We start from the raw sequence: 26958 nt of genomic DNA on the forward strand, positions 1-26958 counted from the left end.
CCCTAGTATATTATGTCTTAATGCCTTTAAGAAAATGTTTCCTTGCAACATATTAGGAGGCTGTAATACATTTCTTATTTCAGTAAGAATGCCTTTGTGAACAGACTACTGTTCACTGCCTGATAAAAAGAACTGGCTCCTATAACATCTCTCATTCTCTTGATATGAAACAAAAAAGCTCTTCTCACATGCAACACATGAAAATGTCTTTTGAACTGGAACAGAAGACACCGAGAAAACAAAATAGCTCAAGAACAACTTGACATGTACTTTTAACAACATAAAGGGATAATGCTGGACTGCATCTGAAAGGAATCATAATGCCGAAGGTGAGGTGGAAAGCGATGTGCTTGGGTACACAATTCTGTATAGTCTGGGTAATGTTCAGGGATGTATGGGACGTCAGGTAGCCAGTGGGTCTGAGCAGATAAGACCAATAGTGGGCCCTGTGATCAGGAAGGTGGTTCTTGCATGTGCTGTAGAGGAAAGTGAGGGGCAGATGGGACTTATCAACCTGGGAAGGTAGCCCATGTAGAAGAAGGAAAACTCTTATCTTAAACCCCCACTGCCTTGTAGGATATCTTTGGGAGAAGAAAAGGCTAAGGAGTAAACCCTACACAAATATGGAGCCTCTAAGATGGCTGGATGGCACCTTGTACACCTCCTTCCTGCAGCCAAGCTGGTGCCAAACATACTGCTCTGCTTTTCTATGGACCATATCAGTAAGGCCAAGAGAAAGGTCTTGTTGACTGGGCAGCCCGGGACCTCCATACACACTGCCCAGCCCTGCACCCCGGAGAGGTCACTTTAGTGCTGCTAATGCAGTGGTTTGACTTCACCTTTGGAGACACACTTCACTGTCTCTCGAGACAAGACAGATGCCAATAATAACATGGGTCATGTCCATCTTAAGGAGTGCCTTTACCTTGGTCAGTTTCATGGAAACTGACATTAGTTCCCTGGTGAAGGATCCTTATTCATATTATATGCTAGAAAGATCAAGGAGAGAAATGAATATAATGCTCTCAAGCTAATGAAACAATGAAATACTATCTTAAACCCAATATTGGTTTTATAAGTAGGGAAAATCTGATCAGAGCCTTTGTAGCTTAAATGAAATATATCTTGTTTTAGATCTTCAGCCTCCCTACTTCTCCAATCAATCAGCTGAAGAAAATTCTCAATTTAGAACTATTCCACATCATGCAGAAATACTTCACAAATGCTGAAAGAAGTCTCATCAGTTTTAGTCAATTGTCAGCTATGACATCTGTTTCTCTACAGGGTTTTCAACAGGCTCCTGGAGCTTGAGTTAACCTCTGCCTTTTTTTGTTTGTTTTAAGACAACCACTGTGCCCCCGAAGGACGTCCTCTGAACTCTTAACAATAAAGATATACCACAAGAATCACAAAAGCAAAATCACAAAACTATTCACAAAGCCAGGGACCAAAAAATAGGAGAGGAAAATGTCTATCACCCATCAAGTGCTTTCAGATGTCACAAAAAATAACAAAGAAGCTCCACGGTCAGTGAAGAGACAGCTTCCCACCGTCCTAATCCTGAGCCATTACTAAAAATAAGGGCCTATGCTTATTATTATTTGTTAAATTTACACTCCTCCTTTCCACCCAATGCTCAAAGCAGCTAACTATGCAAATGCAATGAAATATAATAAACACAATTTGGTACAAAGTAAAAACATGGAAAGAAGATAGGTAAAACGGTAACACAACCACCAGTAAAAACCAACGCCTAGCAGCCAAATGTCTGCCTAAAAATGTTTTTGTCTGCTAGCAGAAGGCTGTCAGCGATGGCAAGTAGTTCCAAAGTCTGGGGGCTGCTATCAAGAAGGCGTTTGCTCCTAAGGATATATGATCTATGACAAACAGGTGCAGAAATTCCTTGGACATTTCTCTTCCCCACTTTTGGTATGCACTGTTATCCACATGGATAACAATAATATTTCCCTGGGGTGTCTTTGGTAAGGATAACAGACTAGACAGAATTTGAAACACAGCCTCTGCCTTTCTATAGCCACTCCATTCCTCCAGCTTTCTCAATGGTTTTCTACTCCTCTCTCTCTCTCCCTGAACATAGTGGGAATGGAAGTCCTACGTACCGGACTACGGAAACTCCCAAGAGACAAATTTCTAAATGCAAACAGGGAAATACCCTGCAGCTATGAGGATATACATATACTATGCAATTATTACATCTTATGGTTGGTATTGCATGCGGAAATATTTCTAGCACTGTCCAAAACACTTTGGCTCTAATTCAGAGTCTTGCGAGCACACCCGGGGTTTTGATGTCCTTTCTAACTCAGTAGCCTCACCAACCAAAACCACAAATAAACTATACTAAAAGCAGTTTGAAATTGTGCTAGGGAAAGCAAGGAGAGAAAGGCACACCCTCCCTTCAAAGATTAGGATTTTGTTGGATTATAGCCATGATGTGGAAATAAGCTCCGCTAAAGTCACTGTAACTAGCTTACTTCCAAGAAATGTAAGAAATTACACTTTAAAAATGGAATCTGTGGAAAATATTAGGAGCTAAAAATATGTGAAGTAAATTAACTTGCTGGGCTGCCACAAGGCAGCTGCATCAATGTATTGAATTACAGAAACTGTAACCTACAAAATTTAATGTGATGTGAACATGATTAGGTTACAGCAAATGTTTAAACTAAAAAACAATAGCAGAGGGTTGGTATATTGAAGCTGCTTTGTAGGGGAGTGGGAGCTGGAATGCAGAATGACAAAAGGAAAATGGAGTGTTTCAGGTGGACACACAGCAAGATATAAACGTACAGTATTGAGTTGAGATGATTTGGGACATTAGAACACAGCCTTTTCATCTCGGTGCACTTCTCTTATTTTTCTACCTCCATTCCTCCCAACAAACCCTTACACAAGCCTGTGATCTTGAAAAAACTATTTGCCACTTGATTCTGCAAGTTTTGTTATTTATAAAAGGCCCTAAAACAGAGATCAAAAGAACAAGTCTTAAGAATTCATATTCTTTTTCCACACCTCCTGATGAGTCATTAGTAAAATAAGTGCATAAACTCACAACTGAAGTCAAAAACAGTTGAGGATACTTTGATATAGCGCCACAAAGGATATGTGCAAGGAGGCAACAGAGGTTACAAATGGCCCAGTTCCAATAAGAGTGCTAATAAAAGAATAATGGAATTTTCTTGTACTGTGAATGGAGAGAAAAAACCCTGTGCCACCAGGGAATTTAGACAAGGGGGAAAATATCAAAGCTTTGCCTCTTCAGTTGATTCTCTTTATTATATCTTAATTGATCTACTATTACATTTAACTTCAACGGTTCCATATCACAAAACTCCCTTCAGAACTCATAGTTGTCAATCTTTTTTTAAAAAAACGTTAATCAATTTACACAAGCTTTACCATTTGAAGCATGATGCCTATGATTGCACAGCAAAAAAAGAACACTAGCTAAAAACATTTCACAATTACACCTTTACACCTATATATTACACAATTACACCTATATAAGCACAATTACTGCTTATATATCATTTTACATATGCCTCTCTTTCTGTGTGTCCTGCTCTTTCAAGGAGATTTATGTACCCAAAATTCCAGAAGACAGTATTAATAATAAAACAAATTAAAACTTCTAAAACCTCCTCCTACAAAATTAATAAGCCAGCAGTCATAACACATTTAATTATTAGCTCAAAATGTAAAAATCTACAAGCCAACAATTAAAAGGAACAGATGGGGGGAGGTCTCACTCTCTGATGGCTGGCCCACCATGGTCGAGGGTGTGGCTATAGGATAAGGCCTTCCTGCACACCACAAAGCAGCCTCCAATTCTCCCTCCAGCCAGCCAGCCACTAAAACTGTGGAGCACAGCTTTCCAAACTGTGTGTCGCAACATTTAGTGTGTTGGCTGCAGTGTGTAGGCGTGTCGCACGAACGCTCCCAATGCTCCTCCCGGGACTGGAAAGGGGTTAGTTTAACCTCCGATTTGCTAGTAAAACTGAATTATTGTGTCGCAAAATGACGCATGTCTAAAAAGTGTGTCACCAGCATGTAAAGTACGGAAAGCTCTGCTGTAGAGGGTGGGTAGAGAAGGGAGGGGAGGGAAAGAAACCACAGAAGAGCAACAAAGGTGAGGAAAGAGAAAAGAAAGGGGGAAACAAGGTAGGGCTCTAGCACATTGGGTTCATAGGGAGCCCAGTGAGAAACCACAGTACATGACAGCCAGTGGGAGGAACCATCCTAGACTGATGACTGTCCTCCTTATCAAATTCATTTAAAAACCTGAATTACCAAAATTGTGATAAACATGTCATTGCTACCTGACAGGGCTGTATTGTTATCTGTTTTCCAGATGGCTACCACTAGCTACCTTGAACCATGTTCTTGCTTTTGCCTATTCAAGACAATGTTGATGGACAGGTAACCATGATTTCTGAGATTCTTCTGCAGTTGTGAACAGTAGTGTAGGGTGTGCCATTATTCCCTCCACTCAGGATGATGTGACTGCCCAAATACACTGTTAGAGAGATGGGAAGGATCTGTGCTGGAAATGGATTCCCCATAAAGCAGTAGATGCATTCATTACAGTGGGTTAACATCCACATTTTACAGTCTGAGAATCAGTTTTAGACACATAAAGAAAGCCAAGTGCTTGAATTATTCCAACACACAGCTGTTCAATTATGGCTGGTGCAGAGGAGGAATGCAAAAGGCCTCCCCATGGAAACTTCACCAAAGGGTACAAATCCTAGCTAGAGAAGTATAAAAGAAAATAACCTTCTCAGAATGGTGCTGATTGACATAAGATCCACTGCTGTTGGTCTGAAAATGTGCAGAGCAAAATGTATCAAGACCCCATTGATCTCTAATGACCTAATTCAAATTAAACTACACCAAGGAATGGGAGGAAAGGGAAAACCCATAGGTGGTCCTAACAGAGAGTCAGTGGTGTTTTATTCATACAAGTAGGTAAAATGATTCATCAGAGTCAATGACTGGCTGGTCCAGGTAAACAGGATAGCCCTAAACTCCAACCAAAGGTAAAGGGTGGTTTGTTTGTTTTACACAGTAGGTACGTAGCTCTATCCTCAAAGATTGATCCTAGCAGTACCATGTCCCCAAGCAACAAGAACCACCCCCCAAGGTCACCACAGGGGTTGAACTGGTTGTACATCCTTTAGTAGCTTAAAGGGTGTGTATACCATCATCATTAGCAGAGTAGTATTACTGACCAAAAAAAAATCTGCAATTTATTTTTACCTTGTGATCATATGGGTTGTACGAGTGAAACAATCTTGACAGTTCTTTCGTTCTCTGTTTTTTCTGTAGAAAAACAAGGAAACGTAGCATTATAGAACTGAAAAACAAAATTATTACATGTTGGATGAAGCTGTAGGAAACCTATTTTTATCCTAGCACTATTTGACTGCAAATAAAAAATATGCTTCATTCACATATTAGTGCTCAGGTTGGAAAGCTCATTTTTAATAGTTTCATGTTGTGGAAATCAGAACTTTCCCACCAAGTTTTTTATTGCTGCTGTATCTATGTTGTGATTCATGCAATGAATGAATTGACTGTGGCAATCCTACTGTAAGTTTACACTGATTACTGTTAACCAACTTTTTGAAACATGTGCGTGAGTGACAGCAAGAAACAACGCAGAGGATTATGTGTGTTTAAAATGTCCACAACTTCACTGGTTACAGTGCACACAGTTTAATGTAGGGTAGGCTGAGGATACCAACACTGGGCAGCTAAACTATACTTGCCAATGTCCCAGTTCCAGCCTATGGGCCCACCATGGCACCCCAGGCAACTTCAGAGTATGGCAGCCTACCAGCTAGCCAAATTGAGGGTGTGGGCAGCAAGCAGCACCCCAAAACATTCCCTCAGGATGCCCATCTCCCACTTAACTCCACCATGGATGCTGCCAAGTTCCTCTCCCACTTGCGACAAGCTTGTGACAGGTTCTCGACAACTGCTGGGAGGAAGGCAAAATCTGCTCAGAGCCGGGCCTAATTATACCTTTAGATAAATTTCCTCCTTGCAGCAAGCCTCAGTACACAGCTGTGTACACCAACATAACTTCAAATTAAGAATAAAATGAAGGTGGGCGAGCAGGTATGTTGGTGACAGCCATGCTGCAGCTGCAAGGTGGTCCTGTATTTATAGCAGCTGATTGGCTTTTAGAAGTGAGGCCTCCGCAGAACCCTGTGCTAACCTGATGCCAGATACCCTCTTTCAAACCCCATGGGGCACAAACTGGCGTCAAGGTGGGAATCTGGAACTTGCAGGGATAGATTCTGTGCCAACTGTATAAAGACAATGTCCTCATGTCCTGATTTCACTGACATGCGTGGAAGCGGGCTTCCGTGAGTATATCCTTAGCTGGATAGAGGCCAACAGGTTCAAATGGGTGCAATATACATGATTTCTGAAATAAATCCAGCAGCTGGGGCTGCATGTACATAGAAAACTTTTAAAATAACACTAATAACACGTTTGAACTGTCCTTCAACCAGCCTGTTCCTCTTACCAAACAGCTGATTTGCAGAAATTCAGCTTTTAAAAAGGCTTATGTACACACAGCCCCAGCTACTCTGTGATGGACTGGAGCCAGAAAATGGATTAATTTCAGTTAAGGGATTGTTAGAGAGCAGAGTTCCCATCATCACAGAACATTTACTGCCAGTCTATTATGCCACTGAGATTATGTGATAGTGCCTCAAGTTCACAGGGGTGGTCTAAGACAACTTTCATGCTATATACCAAATACTACGGGTTAATAAGCCAACTTTTTCTCATTTTTGTGAAAGACTGTCCCTGGATGGATGAAACACAAATTAAACTCACTAAAAGAATGCACATTAATATTAACTGACACTATCGTTTTTAGCTTTGAAAGCTTTGGGACCAAAAGCAATTTAAAAAAACAGCAACCCACAAACTCCTCTCTGTATGAATTAAAATAGAGTTGATGCCATCTTGTTCAATTAAATTACTTCCCACATTAAAAGGAACCCAGAGGAATGAGCAACAAGGTTGATAAACACAAAGTGGTTGCATAATTTTCTGACCAGATATAAGCACGTTTCTGAAAGCCCCAAAGTTATAAACACTATTTGCAAAATTCCTAATAGATTTTACTGTAGAGCATGAAAGGTGATGTACTATTTTACAATGCTATGCGATCATGGTGGATATTTATGAAGCAGGCCTCCACAGATCAGAAGAGTGAAACATGCAAATCTGACCTTTGATATATACTAAGATTAATATAATTTGACTTATTATATCTAGCAAAGGATTATAGTGGACATGTATGAAAGTATTGGTCTGCATAACAAATCTGCAGAAATGTAGAAAAGGTGTGTGGGTGTGGGAAGTATATCTACAGTCTCTTTATAATTATTAGATTCTTACCAGAAACACAGTTTAGAAAGAGGCAAAATGAGACCCAAAATTGTGCAAGTGGAACTCTATTCACACAACATAACTTTGCCACCTCCTTTCAATTTCCTTATTTCTCTGTGTAAATCTCTACCTTTTTGTGTGTATGATTGTGTTAACTTGTTTTAATATGAAATTAAATGATTAGAAAACATACTCACTGAAACTGGATGATGGCTGGCATTAACAAAAGTTTGAATTGAATGAGGCCAATGAAACTAATGAAACTAAACTCTAATCACTTCCTCAATCTCCTGCAAAAATGAAACTCCTAAGTAAAATAATAATAATAATAATAATAATAATAATAATAATAATAATTTTTAAAAATTCCTGGTATCTACTGACCCATGTATACACATCTTAACATCTCACATAAGATGAGCTGTCCTTTAAAGATGGGGAGGAGGGAGAGAGATCACTTACTACTTGGGCTGTAACTTGATGCATTTTTGCAGCAGGAGTCCCAGGGCGTGGGTAAAACTGGTTAATAAAAAGACTTGGAAACTTGTACTCTTCTACAAGCTTCATGGTTTCTTGAAAATCTTCATCTGTTTCCCCTGGAAACCCACAAATGATGTCTGTGGCAATTGTTATTCCAGGCACTCTGAAACGAATGAAAACAAGAAGTGCTAAGCTGAAGACTGGACATATTAGCTTCTTCCCCTAGCAAAATATTAGGCATTTAGCGTGTTGCATAACATACAAAGCATTTACCTATGGAAACTGACAACCATTAAATATAGCTTTATATAAGGAAAAGCCCAAACTACAAAATTCAACTAGCTTAACTGTCATGGTTTCTCTCCAATACACCCATAAATTTTAGTTCTGCAAGGAAGCTTAGAATTTCTAAGAGATCATTCTCGGCATGATACAAAAAACTAAAATACTCAGGGTTCTTTCAGGGAAGCCGTAACAGTTAAACCATTTTATATTTGCAACATAGATGTCTGCCCAGAGACCAAGGACGAGGTTAGGAAGGTATCATTTTTGAAAGCAAATGACCAGCTAGACTACAATACTTCAGGGCATTTCTCCACAGCAATTTCCAGGGCTTCCAGGCTAGCCAGACTCATTGGAAGCACACTGGAAGAGAATGGGACTTTTCTAACCCATGCTGTTGATGGTAAGCCATTTGTGTGGATGGTATGCTGAATTCTGGAATATTCCCCTTCTAGGGTATGGGGTGTGGACTACCAAGGGGATGTGGTAATTGTGCAATGTCAGCACATCCAAGAATGTACACTGACATATACTGAGCATATTTTTGAGCTCTTCCAGGATTTGCATAAATATGTACTCCAAAATTATAATACAGAAACATTCTGAATTCTGTCCTTGCTTCACATGGGAAAGATTTGCAGCTCTGACAGGCTTAAATGAGGCAAGCTATACGACTCTACAAATGAATGGCAAGTAGCACTGTCTGACATCTCGAAGATTAATAAGATGCACATTATATTTGACAAAAAGCAGTTACAGTTTAGTTATACCAGTCATTTTAATGACACAGCTGGCATTAGCTAAAGCATGTGATACCTACAGCATTGGTAATGACATCCACTGCATGTGTATTTCCCAGTTTCTATGGGAACGTGAATGGTAAGTTTCAGTCATGCTAGATTCAGTGAAATGTCCATGACATGTGTTCCATCCAAGAAAAAAAACCAAAAACCCTCTCTGATTGACATGGAATAATTTTGGTGCTAATATGGAAATTAAAAACTAATGCATTTCCCTCCCTAAATGTTTCTTTCCAAACAAAATGAAAACTTGGATAAAGAAGAGCAGCAGGCCTGACCTAAATCATAAGATCCCTATGGTTCTCCTAACATTCTTATAGACAATAACACAAACACATTTTAAAAGTAAAAAGGATGTACAAAATCAGTAATCCATAAAAGAAAAAATGAAATTACTCCAACATCCTCTTTTTCTTGACCAATTTTTTAAATTAGGATTTATTATTATTTTTTCTCAGAAAAAATAAGGAGCTGTTGGGGTATTGCATTCTAATTTGCAAGCTTAAAACAATCCCAGGGGTCTGAAATTATTTCCAGTATGTTCATATTGAGCACCTATTCCAAAACCAAATGCAAAAAATCACTGTGCAAAAAAAGAATCTGCCAGCAGACCTATGTCTGAGCTGCATAACTTCAGATTGCAATAATAATACTGAATGACCAAATGCTCATCCTTATAAAAACAACCTCTTCAAATAGAAATCAGCCTGTCAAGGAAATGTTGTAGCCCAGCTTCCTCCCTCACTTTTGGGTGAGAACCTACCCAAAATTGCATGAAATCTTGCACGCTCTATAAGATCTTGCCCAAATAGATGTGGCTGGTTCTCACCTCTAAATCCCTAACCTGCATGGGACCAGGGTATCTTTAGTATTGCTTCCATTCATATAAATGGTCCTAAGCTTTACCATCTGGGATGGAGGCAGCATTCAGAAAATGATTCTTGGTGAAAGGATACAAATATGCATTGAGTGTCACTCTTTCATTTGCTAACTATCTGAGGGTATAAATCAAACATCTACACCAAAAACTATCTATATATTCCTATTCTGCCATGTAGTATACAAGTAAATGAAAAAAGCACAAACAGATGTTTAGAAACCAGGGCCTGACACATCTTTAAGAAAAGCCTAAATGAAAGCTACCTCTGGCCAGTATAACAGTGTCATAAAACACTTTGTAGTAGCAGAAAATAAAATCATTCGGATCCATACTGAAAAACAAAAAATATAAATTCAGTATGCGGTATTCAAGGAAGTTTTACTAGAATAAAACTACCGAAATAAATGGACCTAACATCCTTGCTCTGTAATTGAAATGTGTGAGTAAAACATAGTTGAATACCACCCAGTTTAAGGAAGTTCCTTTTTAAAATGCCAGTTATTGTGTGTTCTATTATAAGTTCATTATTTAAGCCTTCTGTTTGGATTACTTTTAACAAACGCAAATCTGTTGATGATGTTCATACTTCCAATAAATACATCAGCAGGAGACTCCTCACAGGCAGGACACCTGCTAACATCTTTTATTCATGTACATGCTCCCGGTGCAGAACAATTACATTGTTTCATATATTGTAAAATGTATTCTATAAGCAGCTGATATATTACTGCAGCCTACTCTGTCAGGCACTTTCCTTTGTGCTCTAGTTGCACCGAAGTACAAAATGACTTTTCACTGTTGCATTTCCCTTTAAAAGTCTGTAATGACAACACACTGCAACACTCTACAAACAGTGAATATTTTAAAATGCAAATACGTCTTTCAGGCTTTTAAAAAATGCAATTTGTTTCCATTGCTTCATATACCAGAGGGAAGAACAAGCGATGGCAATGCTTTCCTAGACACATTAAGTCACAGTAACTAGAGCCTGGGTTCTGAGAGGTGCCCACCCACTCCACAAATCAGTGTTTTGTCACGGCTTTTCATCTCTTCTCCTTTTAACTCTTGTGGCACGCTACTACCACCTAATTCCCAGAAAGAAGACTTCCTCATCTAAGCTCTTGGCTACTTGCTCCCATCAGACGTAACCTTTGACACACACTGGCTGAACTCGGAAACAGAGGAAGCAAAATTTGCAGCAATCCAAGATTTAAAGAGAAGTGGGCTACTGAAAATATACAACCATTCAAGCACAACCTTCAATGGCAAATCTTTGTTTTAATCACCATTACTCTCAGATTTTCAGCATCCTGACTATGAACATTTTCATTAACCTATCCGCCTGAAGTACTGAGCTGCCCCCTTCCAGACACAAGTCGTACTGTGTGTTATTTGAATGAGCCACTAAAAGCTTTATCTATCAAGTAATTCATCATCCGATAACTTTCCACAGCATGTTTGACATATATGCTTGGTAAATTTCCTATCTATATCATGCCAAGTGGTAGGAAGAATTTATTTCCCATCCTATGAATAAATGTTAAATATCAACACATTATAAATACTACAAAACAGGCAGAAAGGACTCTTCTGCAGAGTATTTTTGAATAGAGGAAATAACTGGACAATTCAGATTTAGGCAGCAATTGAGACATTTGATTATAAACTGAGATATTCTAAGTTCCTTTGGCTTTTTCCTTCTAGGCTTATTGACATGGTGGCGTTAATCTACCTACCTACCTACCTACCTACCTACCTACCTACCTACCTACCTACAGAATCCTCTGCTTTAATTGCATGCTGAGTGAAATGAGTCTTCTTTCTGTTTCCGTAACAGTAGTGGAGGCTTCTAGAGGTAGCTTTCTCAGCAAGCAGAAGTAGCCTAAATGCTTTTTCCTCCCATCTTTCATCATTGATTTCTTTGAAGGCACAATTTCAGTTTGGAGCCCCATTTGGGCTTACTTATCCTTAAACAGTCTACACTTGCCATACAAATGAAACCCTGTACAAAACTTCATTAAAGATTTATAACTTCAGATCATTACTGTTTTATGACTTTAAAATGAGAGACTTAAGACAAAAGCTCAACATCCTTAAACTTCATTTCCATTAAATCTCTAATAAATACCATCTGGTGTGTACTTTGGGGATATAATACACGTCAAAAACTCAGCCACATTATGAGAACCAGCACCAAGTTTATCTGAAATGCATATTTGAACAGATGTGTTTAAATTACATCTCCTTCTATGCACATGCATAAATTCAGAGCAAGCGTGTGTTGATTTAAAATGCATAAAAATGGGATTTGGAGATGCATCACAAGTGAATGGCATCTCAATGGATCAAGGCTCACATTACTAAAGGTCATTACTAAAACTAAGGTTTGCATTTATTAAGAGTTGCATCGGGGAAATGATCATGAGAACTGGCTTAACATTTGCTGCATGATAGCAGTCACTGAGAACTGTCAGCTAATTTTCTGTTACATCTCCACATTTAGTTTTCAGCACCATCGCTAAATATTATTTGCTCTACTAAAACAGGAGACAAAATTATTTAGCTGTAAGCTGCTCAATCTGGCTTTAAACAGCTGTTTATGCCAGTCTGGCATAAAAGTAGAAATTCCTTGCATTTGGCATGGTGATTTCAGAAGACGGAGCCCCAACAACATGAATGTCATTCTCTCAACACCAATTTCAAGCTACCATTATAAAATGGCATGTTCAATAAGGAAAACTTGTCTGGATGGTTCAATAATTCGTGCACAGAGCAGTGCTGATGTGTAGAGATATGGACTTGGAATGGGAAGACTTGTTTAACTCTTCACTCAGCCATGCAGCTTTTGGGGTGGTGTTGGGCAATTCAAGATTTCATAGCTTAAAACTCCTCACTGGATTTGTGTGTAGATAAAGTGACCAACCTCATCTAGCCTTGCCCCTTTGCCAAAGCCACTTACCCCTTCACAACTTACTGAAGCCCCTCCCTCCCTCCTTATCAAAATTACTCTTCCCCTTAGACATAATCAAACCTCTGCTTGCTGGCCTGGGCCACATGCCTGCCTGTGCTGCATCTCCAGTTCCCTACTCCTCATGTTCCTGCTCTGATGGCTTAGCAGCTCTGTAGTTCACAGTGCCACCTGTTGGCAGCCATGCAAACTGCAGCATGATGACATCCTTAGGAAAATATGTATTTGGAGAAATTAAAAATAAATAGTTCAATATGTACCACCCTAACACTCCTTGAGAAAAGGGGTGTGTGAATATGCAAGATTTAAGAGTATGTGCTTTACACTTCACATCAGAAGCACAAGTCAACTGCATTTCTACAAGTCCTGTCTCTTTCGTGTGACCAGCCTATAGCCCAATCTTCTGCTGGTTTACACAGCTAAATTCAGTAGGGTTTACTCATCTTCAGGTGTTTAGGACATAGAACATGCAGAGGTGTACTATGGAAAGAAACCTTGACCTGTGGTCCACATTCAGCACAGATGTGAAAACCATTACCTACTGGCACCCCAAGAATCTGCTTACAAACTACTTAAGGAAATGTGGCTGTAATTTTTCTTACATGAAGCGCTGGCATGCTATGTGAGCACTCAAATATGTTAACTGTTTTATAGGTTAAAGAAAGGCGCTGTTTGTCTTTTCAAGAAGACCACTCTGTAAGTTTGGTATTTAGTGTGATTCTGTTGCCTAGATACTCTGGAAGTTTCAATCAATAGTCACTGGTAACTTTCCTTGCAACTGTCCTCAACACACAATGTTGTTTGAATTAACATTATTTTGCTAAGAATGTTGCAATGCATTCATAGTGATTTCAATTTTTTATGGATTTGTTTACCTTGGAACTGCATAAAGTGGGTGAAGAACAATAAAGTTGCTGCATATTCTGAACTCCAAGAATGGGAGGAAGACTGGGGGTTGCCTGGCAGTTGTGCTGCTGAGCAGATCATCTTCACAGCACAGTGCCAAACAAGCAATCTCTCCACCTCTCATTTCTACATCTTCAACCCTCTCTCTCCAATCTGGATTGGGACCAAAGTGGAGGAAATTTTGAAAATTCCTTTTCATGGCACTCTCCTCCTTATATAAAAATCACGCTCACTCCAGGCTGCTATTAGCTGCAGAGGGTGGAAAGAAGACAGGTACAGAGTTGTATCTGTCTCTCCCTCCACCCACCCACCAGGATTCTTCTTGGGTGTGTTTGTGATGACAGTTCTCCCATGTCTATTTTGTCTTTTAGATCTGCTGAAATCAGTGGAGCTTAAGTTCTTAAATACTTGCAAAATGGGATTTAGGCGCAGTTACCTAAGTTGTAATCAAACAACTCACGCCATTTGCTTTTGCAAATGGTTATAACCATAAATAAGCCAAGACCTTTTTAAAGTCCAGAGATGGCCTCTTGAGAAATGCTCTTCAGCAGAGTTGAGGTGGGGGGAAATGATGAGACTAGAAAACAAGTGAGCTAGCTTATAAATAATTACATGTGCCAGAAGCTGTTCGACTTGAAACAATAGAAACTCAATAAAAAGCCATTGCCCTAAAGCATGAATTTAACTTTTTTATTGTTCATGTCAGTGGAATGCGTCTCTTTAAATGGTTACTTCACAAATCAGCCGATGTTTTGAAACATGTTACTACGACAGCAGCACATCTAACTATTCTTGGGGAAATGGAAGCAAATAGTATGTACAGTTTCAAAAACAGTGGATCTCATGGCTATGAAAACCTGGAAATACATTTCATAAAATACTCTGGGAATGAAAACAGAAGCCACAAGTGGGGCTTACAACAAAACGGTGCAATGGGGAGGAGTGCTCCTGAAAGGTTTCTGGCCAACTAAACATGCCCTCTTTCAAGTCAGTCAGAAATATGCGCCCACGGAACACAGTTAGCCCTCAGTGGCATGTTTTGATGTCCTCCCCCTTTACATAGTATTCTAAATAGCGTGTTTTTGTCATTCTAAACGCCTCGGAAACGCCTCGGAATTTCAAGCTTGCTGATATGAATGGTGTATTTTGGCTACACTAGGACAGGCACTCTGAGAATGATTGCATTATTAGTATATTTTATTACTGTATGCTTGGAAAGCATGTTCTCTTCTCTTAGACAAAGTCCACAAACTTATCTCATGCTATTCCCACCATTTAAAAGCTTTATTAGAAACATTTAAGACTTACAAATACCTATATGAAACTTTTGCCTACAGAGTAGGTGAACATGCCCTTCAAATATGATGTATATATCTTCCAGTCATTTCATACCTTGTGTGTTATTTATAACTAATTTCCAGTTTGATGAATATAAACACTACTATGTTTTCTTTCTTTTTGTCTGCTCACTGTGTTCCAAGGTTCCCATAAATGCTAGAGACAGATCTGAATAATTGCTAGCTTTTATATCATCTAAGGAAAGTGGCTTTTGCTTTGTTGTTGCAGGCTGCTATGGTGTAACATACGATCTTTTGCTCTGTGCCCAAACTATCCTAGTTATTCTGCAGCAAACATCCAGAATCAGCATCACCATCTAAAGGTCACAATTTATTGTCAACGATACATGTCCCCAGTGCTTTTCATTGAATGTTGAATCCAAAGAAAAACTCTCAGTAACTCAAAAGCTCGCTCGCTATTTTGTAATCTTTACTTGAGATAGTTTAAAATAATTATCCAATATATTTTCCAACATGATTTCAAATTGGAAGAGTTATCTTTGCTTGGCCAGTCCAACTCTATTTCCCATCACAAAATAGGTAATTTGTATTACTCCTCTTAGGCTTTAACGATCTGAGGGTGTTTTCAGTGAAAACTATTACCCACATGGAAGGAGGAAACCTAAATATCTTAAGCAAATACATTCCTTGACTAAGAGTGAACTGCATACAGAAACTTAGCAGAGTACACACTGTATTTTCCATGGTGTTATAAACAGGTCCCCTGTAGGCAAGAGGCTAGACGATAAATGATCGGAATGAATGGAATGAAGAAGTGAATGTCTGGAAGTTTTAAATGTAACACTAAGTCACAGGGCAATGTTTCTGAATGCAGGATTCAAGGAAGAGGGTATATTGCAAGACTAATGGCTAACTGAGATAACACTTTTTCAGTCACTGCTCAAGCAGTTGCCAGCAGTAGGTGTATGAATCAAGTCTGCTTGAGGACTGAAACACACAGTGTGGGTGAAACTATCCTGTCACTTCATAAAGTTCCTGACCAAAGTTAACTGCCACATCTCGGGGGGGGGGGGGGGACCCAAAGCTTTTTCTTTTTTTTAAAGGACAGACAAGTCCAGCAACAAGTTAACTTTATTAGGAAAATGTGTTGTTGTTTTCAGATATAAAAGCTAACTTTTCTAAATAAAAGAAAGTACTTTTTTATGCAGGCTGAAGATCATCAATCAGATACACTCAAGTTAAAATCATAGAGAAGGATGCATGGCACGAAGCGGGCATCTTCACTGTAGTCTTTTCAGCATCTGCTAAATATATTTTTGTTTAAGCAAGCCTATCCAGACATGCAGAAGTTGTCATGTGTTTAACCATGTGTTACAGCTTATTACTGATTTCAGGTTTCTTTTTTTGAATGCGTGAATATTTTAAATATTTGTTTTTAACTGTTTTTTACTGACCATTTTACTGTTTTATTCTTTTTGTAAAGCACTTTTATTAGAATCAAAGGCGATATAACTGCTGTGAAATAAACAAACGAGCATTAAGCCTAACATTAATATTACAAACCTTATATATATTATCTTCTTCTTCTCATATTGTATGCATATGAGGGCCTGAAAATTTCATCAAGCATTTAAAATGATAATTCTACCGCTGCAAGTGTATGAGCTACCAGAAAAGCCGTATTTTAAAAATCCATTAAGAACCCTTCATTTGAAAAGCATTACGATCTATTGGATCAGTGATCTGTAAATGAAGAAGGATCAGCAAAAGGACTGTAATTAATCTGAAGGTGCTTGTCAAAAATTGCTTGTTAATATTACATGCTGATGCTGAGCATTAGTAGAAAGTGAGCTGTGCAGCACTGCTGAGGAAATGCACTGCCTGAAAAACTGCACTTGCCAAAATTTAGATATACAAAACACAAGGGATATTGTGTACCCCAAAGCCTCGCATGATTATTTGTAATAATAATAATAATAATTTATTATTTATACCCCGCCCATATGGCTGAGTTTCCCCAGCCACTCTGGGCGGCTCCCAATCAGTGTTAAAAACAGTACAGCGTTACATATTAAAAACTTCCCTGAACAGGGCCGCCTTCTGAATGTCAGGTAGTTGTTTATCTCTTTGACATCTGATGGGAGGGCGTTCCACAGGGCGGGCGCCACTACCGAGAAGGCCCTCTGTCTGGTTCCCTGTAGCCTTACTTCTCGCAATGAGGGAACTGCCAGAAGGCCCTCGGCGCTGGATCTCAGTGTCCGGGCTGAACGATGGGGGTTATTATTATTTGTTACTATCTAAATTTCAATTGATGATGAGTTATATATTAGAAGAAGAAGAAGTTTGGATTTGATATCCCACTTTTCACTCCCCTTCAGGAGTCTCAAAGCGGCTAACATTCTCCTTTCCCTTCCTTCCCCACAACAAACACTCTGTGAGGTGAGTGGGGCTGAGAGACTTCAAAGAAGTGTGACTGGCCCAAGGTCACCCAGCAGCTGCATGTGGAAGAGCGGAGACGCGAACCCGGTTCCCCAGATTACGAGACTAGCGCTCTTAACCACTACACCGCACTGGCTCTCAATTCATTAAGAATGCATTTCATCCTTTGCAGAAAGTGGGGCCGCTTTCAACTTCTACTCGTTGTGAAAATATTTAAAATGTAATAAATTACAAAAATGCTCCGTGCCAAAATGGTCAAAATACAACAAATGCTTCAATTCCATTCAATGGGAAGCCTAACGTCTGTTTTGCTAGAGGCAGCTTAGCATAAGAGAACCATTCTGGGGAAACAAAGACATGAGTTTATTTATGGGATGTCCACAAATAAATTATGGGAGAACAGACCTAGGTAAAGAGGTTTTAAGCTCTTTTTAAAATACGTATGTGGCAGTAGCATAATCAATAACTCAAATACTGATATGTACTGCAGTCACTGGCTGACTACTCTGTTGCTGCCATCTCCTTCTCTTGTTGGGGAACAAAGTGTTTGAGATGGGAAGATGTAGTGTTGTTTCCATCTTGGAGCCTTGGCTGCAGGTTGCTCTGTCCCAGTAGGTTGAAGGAGATGGTGGTCTAGGAACAAGGGGGCAGTTGAACAAAGAGTGCAGGCACTGGAGACCCATTAGAATGGCCCATCCCAGAAGGATGTCTGAGTGTCCTTGGGTAGTTTTCACACTGCCATGTCTGGGGTTCCTGTTGATGTTTTTAGCTATGTTGTGGAATTCAAAGATGAGGTGGGTGCTTCAATATAAGCAACTACGGTATCTTCCTGTACAGGCTGCCTGGGCTGGAAGCTGGGGACACTGTGCTGTTGTGTTTCTGTATTTATCTCAATGGCATATTCCATAAGATGCCGCTTATTTTGGGGGGCCCACATGGCATTTGTTCACTATCTACATAAACTGATCAGTGAGGTCATCCAGAAATTTAGAGTGTGGTTATCCAATATGTGGCCTACATCTTATTTTTATTTGATTTTGATGAGGTGCTAGACCAGGGTTTGAGATTCCTAATGAGTCAGATGAGAAGCCATATACTGAAACTCAGTTCAGGTAAGAAAGAAGTGCTGCTGGTCAGTTGTTCACCTGTCAGTCTGATGAAACTCAATCTGTTCTGGATGGGGTTGGGGCCCCTGCTAAATGGGCGAAATACTTATACAGTAAATTAAAAAGTGATTGGGCTTTTTGTACAGAACCATGTACAGAAGCAGAAGTATGGCCAGCAGCACTATCCAGCTCCGAAATGAATACTTCATTCAAAGCTGTATCATCATTATTAAAAGGCCTAGTTGAGCAACACAAGAGCAGCCAATTATAATGCTGAAACTCTGACAGCTAACAAAGTAATTAAAATCAGTTAAAAATATAAGATTTTCACCACCATTCTTAAGTTGCTTAAACTGATTTATGTCAGTGAAGTGAATACAAAAAAGTGACATTCAGATCTAGGATATTTTTTCAACTGTTGTTACCAGATATTACATACTATAAAAACGGTGGATAAATGCAACATATAAATGCTTCGGGGGGACTGATCATTTGCTCATTCCTGCAGTTGCAGGAATGAGCAAATGATCAGTCCCCCAAAGCATTTTCACTTCACCGCATTCACAAATATTTCATAGAAATTGTTTTTAGAGAAATGGGAACATGGAATTTAGATGTACTGTGGAAGCTTCTCCTGTTTCTCTGGTGTTATGTTCAGTGCTACAATGCCCAACCTCAGCTCTTGAGCATGACTCATGTGTATGTTTGCAGCTAGGTTTCTGAATTTCATCATTACAGCCAGGTGGAGGAAGAAGAAAAAATGGTGGGACTACTGAACGGACCCATAGATATTCTATTAATACAACATATTAGTGCTAGAAACTGCAGGCGCCTGATGTAATGTTTTGCTTTTGCAATGTCTGTGATGAGATGTCTATATGGGAATAGCTATACAGGAAGGTCATAGTTGGCTGCCTCTAGGAGATGAGACACTACAAATAAAGACCTCCCTATATACAGTAGCAAAGAGAAATGAGTTTTACAGATGTGACCAGCTTCAAATATCCAAAATGTGCCCCTGCTCCCAGCAGACCTAGACTATATGTTGGAAATATTTTCTCATGCTGTCTGGCAACTCTTAGTTACTGGGTCCACTACATGAAGAGGTAGAATTTTAATACAATTTTAATAAAAATAATTACGTTAAAAAAGCTTGGATTTCAAACTTTTATCATTTTTTTGATAAAAAAAAAGCTAATGGAGAATTCCTTAAGTTGGTCTGATATACTCAATAACCAGCTGTCAAATTTGGATATTAAATAATTTTATGCATATTTTGTGCTATGACTGCTCAATTGAATACATTTCTACATAAGTCAATGTCTGTGTGTGCTCAGCAGCTTTGCTGGGTTATTTGACAGCAAGATGCTATTGTAACAATAGCTGCCAACTTTCAACACTCCAAAGATTAATGAGTCAGCTTTAATCTTTGAATATATGCAGTTCCATACAAAGCAGTATAAATTAAAAATAATGGATACTTTGATGCTTTGTTTGAAGAAAATACAATATTGCCAATCATACTGCAAAATTATAGTGGCAATAAATAAAATAATTGTCCCAATCAATCTAACAATGAATAAAATATTTTTTTAGAAGTGATGTAATAAAACAAACTTTAGTATCACTCCTGGTCATTTGCTACGTGTAATCACATGGTAGAGTTCCACAGCCCATGTGGGCTGTGGGAGTTTATTGGAGTAGTTACCTTAGACAAGTTTTTTTTCTGCTTCAGAATCTATAGGTAAAGAAAAATTGGCTAAATTCAGTTGCTTGCATGAAGCCTTAAGTGGAGTCCTGAATCTGAAGTACCTGGGATCAATATGCTCAGTTTTAAGTGTCATTAGAGAAAACGTGGTTCTGGTTAATTGTTGGTGCAGAAATTAAGCGTTTTACAAATATCACTGCAACTGGAAGTGTTCAAAGCCATTTTTACATATGATTTGGGGAATATTAAAATCTATTCATTCAGCTTTTCTGTAATCTCTATTTTCCTCCTTTAGCACATCTTTGACTCCCTTTTTGTTCAAAGGTCCAAGCATCGCCCTAGCCAATTATAGGTTTTAGAATGTATTTTTATGTCATGTGTGAATTACATCGTATTAACACAAGTAATACGAGGGACGCGGGTGGCGTTGTGGGTAAAACCTCAGCGCCTAGGACTTGCTGATCACATGGTCGGCGGTTCGAATCTCCGCGGTGGGGTGCGCTCCCGTCGTTAGGTCCCAGCGCCTGCCAACCTAGCAGTTCGAAAGCACCCCCGGGTGCAAGTAGATAAATAGGGACCGCTTACCAGCGGGAAGGTAAACGGCGTTCCGTGTGCTGCGCTGGCTCGCCAGACGCAGCTTGTCACGCTGGCCACGTGACCTGGAAGTGTCTGCGGACAGCGCTGGCCCCCGGCCTCTTGAGTGAGATGGGCGCACAACCCTAGAGTCTGGCAAGACTGGCCTGTATGGGCAGGGGTACCTTTACCTTTACCTAACACAAGTATATGCTTTGATGGAAAATGGTTTAAAATATTTAAAATAAAAAACGCATATTTACTTTATTTCTATTCCATTGGTAACTCTGAAGAACTTAGGACAACAGGTAGGTTTTCCCAGCTGGTCTACCATCCCACCCTTTTTTCAAGGCTTGGGCGATTACATATTAATTACAACAGACCATTCTTGCCCAGACCATATTGTTCCTGCTCCTAGAGAAACAATTTACAACAATCCTACTTTTATCACTAAAGGCCAAATTATGAGTTGTCATTGGGAAAATGCAACTATTAAAGTTCCTAGAGCATGAGCTCTGTCTTTTTTAACAGTAGTATGTTTTTGGGTGAAGATGGCTACTTCCTTTTCTAAAATCTGCTGCATCTTTAAAATCTTGAAAAGCTGAGAAATAATTTAGACCCCTACAAAAATTTTCAACTCTTTTCATACAACAATGCTAACTCGTTCAGTGACTTCTTCAGAAAAAAGAGAGGTACATACATATAGTCAACAGCACTATTCTATACAGATCTGCTCAGAATTCTCATTGTTAATAGTGCATACTTCCAGATAGGAAAGTAGCCTAAAATAATTATAAGTCAGACATTCCATAAAAGGACAATCAGTACAATTTTTGGTAAATAGTCTGTTCACAGTTCTCAATAATTGAATTGCTCATTTCACGTTGCCTGCTGTAAATATTTCTTAGATAAGAACAGGATTCTGTTTGTTACAGCCAATGGGAAACACTTTCAAAAAGACTTCTACTGTTGTCAAAATAATTCATGCCATTATGGAAAAGGATTCTGAACTAGAGCCATAAATTGTAATAATTTGCTAAAGTTAATTCCTTGGATTAACACACAAAAGCCATCCTATCCCATATACAGTAAATATAAAAGCAACTTTAGAGAGTATTATCCTGCTATGTTATTGCAGCTTGCAGTTTTTTTTGCACTCAGTGTCAACTATCCTGAAAAGAAACATTGAAGAAGATTTCTATGAAATACATTCCAAAAAATCTATATATAGTTATTCAGGCGTAACTTGAAATAGATTAGAAGCCCACTGGATAAACCACATCAAAGCAACTGTTGGCACAGATAAATTCTGAAGATACAGAAGGATTATTTTATTTTCTACCTTAATTGTGATGTTGCAGGTTAACTGCTGAAAACCAGGGTGAGGGGAGCTTTTGATTTTTTTTTTTTTTTAATGCATTTTTATTGAAGTTATACACAAAAACAGACATATAAGAAAATACAAAGAGAAAATTACAAAGAAAAGAGAAAAGAAAAAAAAAGAAAAAAACACTCATCCGAAAAAAGAAAAACACACAATCTGAACTTCCTTCCATCCTTTTGATAAGTATCAAATATCTCCTTCCATTACGTATTTGATTTTCAATCTATAGTCTTAAATTCACTCGCTGGTCGTATTGTTCTAACCCCGTCAGTTCACTTTAAACATTCATTCCAATATTGGTTGATTTTTTTTATTATGCATTAGACTTACTTTTCTTTAAGGAAATCCACTACCCTTTTGAAGTCTGCCACACAGTATTCCCTCTTCATGTCCATGAGTACGCTATCAGAGGCACTTTGAACTGGTACATGAAGAAATGCATAGACTCTTGGATGGTTGAGAATTTTTGCCATTTCCTAGAAGATTAAAAATGAAAACAATAACATTTTTACCACATCCTGATAGGCACGGCATTGCCTCCATTCATCACCAGCATACAGAATGTAATATTAACCAGCATTACAACACACATTCATGTGAGGATGTACTGGAGTACTCAACATTTTATTTATGATGAAATCACATGCACCTGCAATGGATCACCGATGAATACGTGAAACAAATTTACTGAAAAGCATCATGTCTGAGGTGGAGTAAAGGAATATGGAAGTTTTGAGGTGCTGCATTGTAAAGGCCCATTCCCCCGCCCTACAAGTCAACACTTGATAACACAGTCATTAAGTATACACATGTGTGAACCAGTGGCGTAGCGTGGGGGGTGCAGGGGGGGCCAGCCGCACCGGGCGCAACATCTGGGGTTAGGGCAAATCCACGGGTTAGGGGCGCAAATCCACGGGTTAGGGGGCGCAAATCCACGGGTTAGGGGGCGCAAATTACTTGCCTTGCCCCGGGTGCTGACAACCCACGCTACGCCACTGGTGTGAACTAGCCCTCCTCCAATTCTGTTACCTCTTCTGTTTTCACAATTTCCTGCTGGCAATTTCCCCTTACCAAAATTGAGGCCTAGGTGAAGAACATGAATACCTCTTCATTCTAATGGAGTCATAATTTGACTTGCTGTATGCTGATATGAAGTTAGATTTGTCCTGGGAATTTTGTACAAAATAAAAATCCCAGTTTCAAACTTGTACTAAACTGGGTGGTTAATTTTTTTTTACTACTCAGTTATTTTTCCTGGTGCCTGGAAATATTTTCCTTTCTACCTCCCTAGTTTTTTTGTATTTCTATAAATTATACTGTGTGACAGCAGATAACACCTCAAAATTTCAGTGCTTCTGTAAGTCCATAAGCCAACTGAGGCAAGGTCGAAGAATGCATTATTTGCTTATTTGAAAACAATCTCCACCACCTCATAACATAACTTATTTTGAATGACATACATCATGACCAAGATCCCCACAACTATTTTTACGTACACAAGAGGCCTTTGAACTTGCACTTCTCAGGCAGCAGATGGGTTATATCATGACAAACCATTGTGGAATTTGAAGGAACTTTCCAAATCACTGGGCATCACCCAAGCCCTCAGAAGTTGCTAACACAGCACTGGATGCTAACCGGCAAATGGAAAGTTGAAACACATAAGGACTTATGAGGCACAGCCAACAGGGAGATTTTTCCTGCATCTAGTATGTTCAATTCAATATAATACAAGGTGTTAATAAATGAAACCATGGAAGATGGTTTAGGACAAAGAGAGTTAGAGCCAACCAGGTCACTGTGCGAGCAGAACTGCTTCCATGAGTGTGGTGAAAGTCCTCTCCCTCTCACCTATATCCTACGTCATAAAATTAGTCCTAGCTTTTTTACAATAAGCAGGTTATAAAACCTGGCACAGAACGAACATCTAAAGCTGGGGGTTCCCAATTTTTTTTTATTGGTCTTTTCAGAGACTGGAGGCATCAAGTGAACCGCCACACACAAATATTGTAGTATTATTTTACTATATGACTTGCTGGGATTGATACATCATAAAAAACCTTGCTGCAGAAAGTTTAATTGCTCTTAAAAAAAAAATTAATCCGGAAAAATAACTCTTCTTCCTCCTTTCATGTAATCTCATTTGTATTTACATCACCACGTTAGATGCATTCTAAAGTTGAACAAAAGTAACTGATACATTTACTATCTTGTTCTTACACAAATAATTTAATTTAATTTAATGGAAAAAGCCAAAAAGCTAGATAGCAACACGTTTTTGCATAATTTTATGATGTTTTCTGGGATATGTTCTTATTAAGCTTCTTTTCCCCCTCATCCTCTCATTTAAAATTTTTATACAAAATATGCATTCAAAAAACAAAAACAAAACCCTGATACTAATGAATCAAATTGCATTACTGCAGATTATTCAGATGATGTCGTAAAGCAGAAAAATGTGTCAGGTCATCTGTCAAGGAACACAAAAGATTTTATGCATTCAAGTCAAATGACAGATTTGTAATAGCAGAGGTGGTGGCTGATAGGACTTTAATTAGCCATCAGAATATAAATACCTCATATACTGATATCTCATTTGGTTATTAATGAATATACAAATATTAAAAGAAAAACTGTCGACAGTTAATTATGCAAGGTATACATTTGCTCTGTGTTAATAGCATTATCTTTTGGCCCTGGTGTCCTGAGCCAATAGCAATTATAAATATATGCTGCTTCTTCTTCTTCTTCTTCTTCTTCTTCTTCTTCTTCTTCTTCTTCTTCTCTTCTTTGCAAAAGCAGATAATTTTATTCTTTGTAAAACTGTATTTTTCAGTGATACTTACATTTGCTACCAGAAACCTACAGACTCAATTAATGTTGATCATCCTCCTGCTGCTAATCCATGAACAAAATTAGCCTCAGCTCCAAAGATTTGCCACAGGCAGATGGCATTTATAAGTGACTGACAGAGGACTTGACACCGAGCACAAGATTTACGAGGGGAAAAGTCTGCATTCAAATACCCCCCCCACCACTATCTCTCATGGAATAATAGGAATTAAAGAGAACATTTGTGATGGATTTTAATTGCTGTAGGCTGCTTTGGGATCCAATTTTAGTTGAAAAGAAAGAAATGCTAGGGCTGAATCAGGGTTGCATAAGTGGGACTCTACTCATGCAGCAGGGCTTTTCTGGCCCCACTTCTCTCACAATCAACTACGCACACACAAAGCTATACCAGAGCATTGAGGAACTCTCTTGAATGGCATGGGATGTGGTACTCTGCTTGTGCAAACTGCCTAAGCCCTACTGGGACAGTTCAGCTGGTAGAGCATGAGACTCATAAACTCAGGGTTGTGGGTTCAAGACCTACGCTGGGCAAAAGACTCCTGCATTGCACAAGGTTGGACTAGATGACACTCGTGGTCCCTTCCAACTCTACAGTTCTATGGCTCTGCTGTTGTTCATTCCCCACCACCACCAGTACCACATCTCACATTGTGCTGGAGGGTTCCCTAACTCTCAGGGGTTGCTGGGAACTGTAACAGGGAAGAGGGGATAGGACCCCACCCCCTGTCCGCTGAATTCTGCTCATGCAAAACCTGAATCTGTACCATGCTAAACTATTGTATGATAAAAACCAACCACCTTGCAATCTAAGAAGAGAGTTCAAAGAACCTACAAATTCACTTCTGCTCCAAAAGGCATGGGAATTGTAAATTAAAGCACCACCCTTAACTTGCCCACCATGAAAGCAGTAAAGAGGCTGAGAGTCTTAGATATGTGTTCGCTTACAACTAAGCCGCCATGCATACACGCTATGCCTTGATCTTTCAGCAACAGTAAAGCTGGCACTGCATAAAAATTTAATAAGAATTTTCTTACATACTGAAATTCCCATTGGAAAGAACGGATGCAACAGCAACCTCCATTTGGAAAGAAATCCTATTGCTGGTCACAGATCAAATGAAGCGACTCTGGGAGAATACAGAGGAGCAGCATCTTTGGGACTGGCAGGGGTGCAAGATGGCGTGGAAAGGGGAAGGCACCACAGAGAATGGGGGTGGTGGGTGAAATGACAGAATACAGGGACTGGGTACAATGGCCAAGAAATAGGTGGAATGATAGGACTATGGCCCCATTCATCAGTCAGTAAAAGAGAACCTGCTCTGTTGTTGGCTTCCCTTTTCCCACCCCACTCCCTTTTCCTTTAATATTGTGTTTGTTAAGATGTCAGACTCCATCAAGGTCTGCCTCTCTGCATGTAGGAAAGGAGCATGTCTCAGGTAAGATTTCAGCTCTACTGTCATGTGAATTATCCAAGGGAAGCAATGTTTGTTCTTTTATGAGGGAGAATTCAAGCATGGAGTTCCCCCACTTGTTGCCTTAAATGGTACTGTCTAGAAAGGGCTGTGTTTTGCGGTATTTCCAAACATGGTAGCTTCATGAACATGGCTAAGATGAAGATCAGGAAAGACTATAGGGCTTGCTAAATAACACTAAGGAATGGTTAACTGATAGCACAGAAATAATACAATTGTGATGAAATCAACTCAACACATTTCTCAAAGGTGGCAAATTCTGTTAACACTGGGAAATATATTTCTATCACTCACTAAATACATTTCACATCTTCTAAACAACTTCACAGTGTGGAATATTGAAGTATTTATTGTGTTATAAGAAGAGACAGA

The 26958-nt window shown here is 39.1% G+C and overlaps 1 protein-coding gene across 7 annotated transcripts in view; it reads right to left on the reverse strand.

The window, feature by feature from the left end:
• CDKAL1 (CDKAL1 threonylcarbamoyladenosine tRNA methylthiotransferase) overlaps positions 1-26958 on the reverse strand; it is a 230579-nt gene that overhangs the window by 52195 nt on the left and 151426 nt on the right. For all 7 annotated transcript variants that reach the window (XR_013394002.1, XR_013394004.1, XR_013394003.1 and 4 more), the window contains 3 exons: positions 22592-22737; positions 7900-8080; positions 5281-5343 (listed from right to left, as the gene is read on the reverse strand). Coding sequence is in view for 4 of the 7 variants with exons in the window: in XM_077933233.1 (XP_077789359.1) it covers positions 5281-5343; positions 7900-8080; positions 22592-22737 (390 nt within the window). In the remaining 3 variants the exon portion in view is untranslated. The remainder of the gene's footprint in view (positions 1-5280; positions 5344-7899; positions 8081-22591; positions 22738-26958) is intronic.

This window comes from Podarcis muralis, chromosome 8 (assembly GCF_964188315.1).
Source record: "Podarcis muralis chromosome 8, rPodMur119.hap1.1, whole genome shotgun sequence".
In the NCBI taxonomy this organism is placed as follows: domain Eukaryota; kingdom Metazoa; phylum Chordata; class Lepidosauria; order Squamata; family Lacertidae; genus Podarcis; species Podarcis muralis.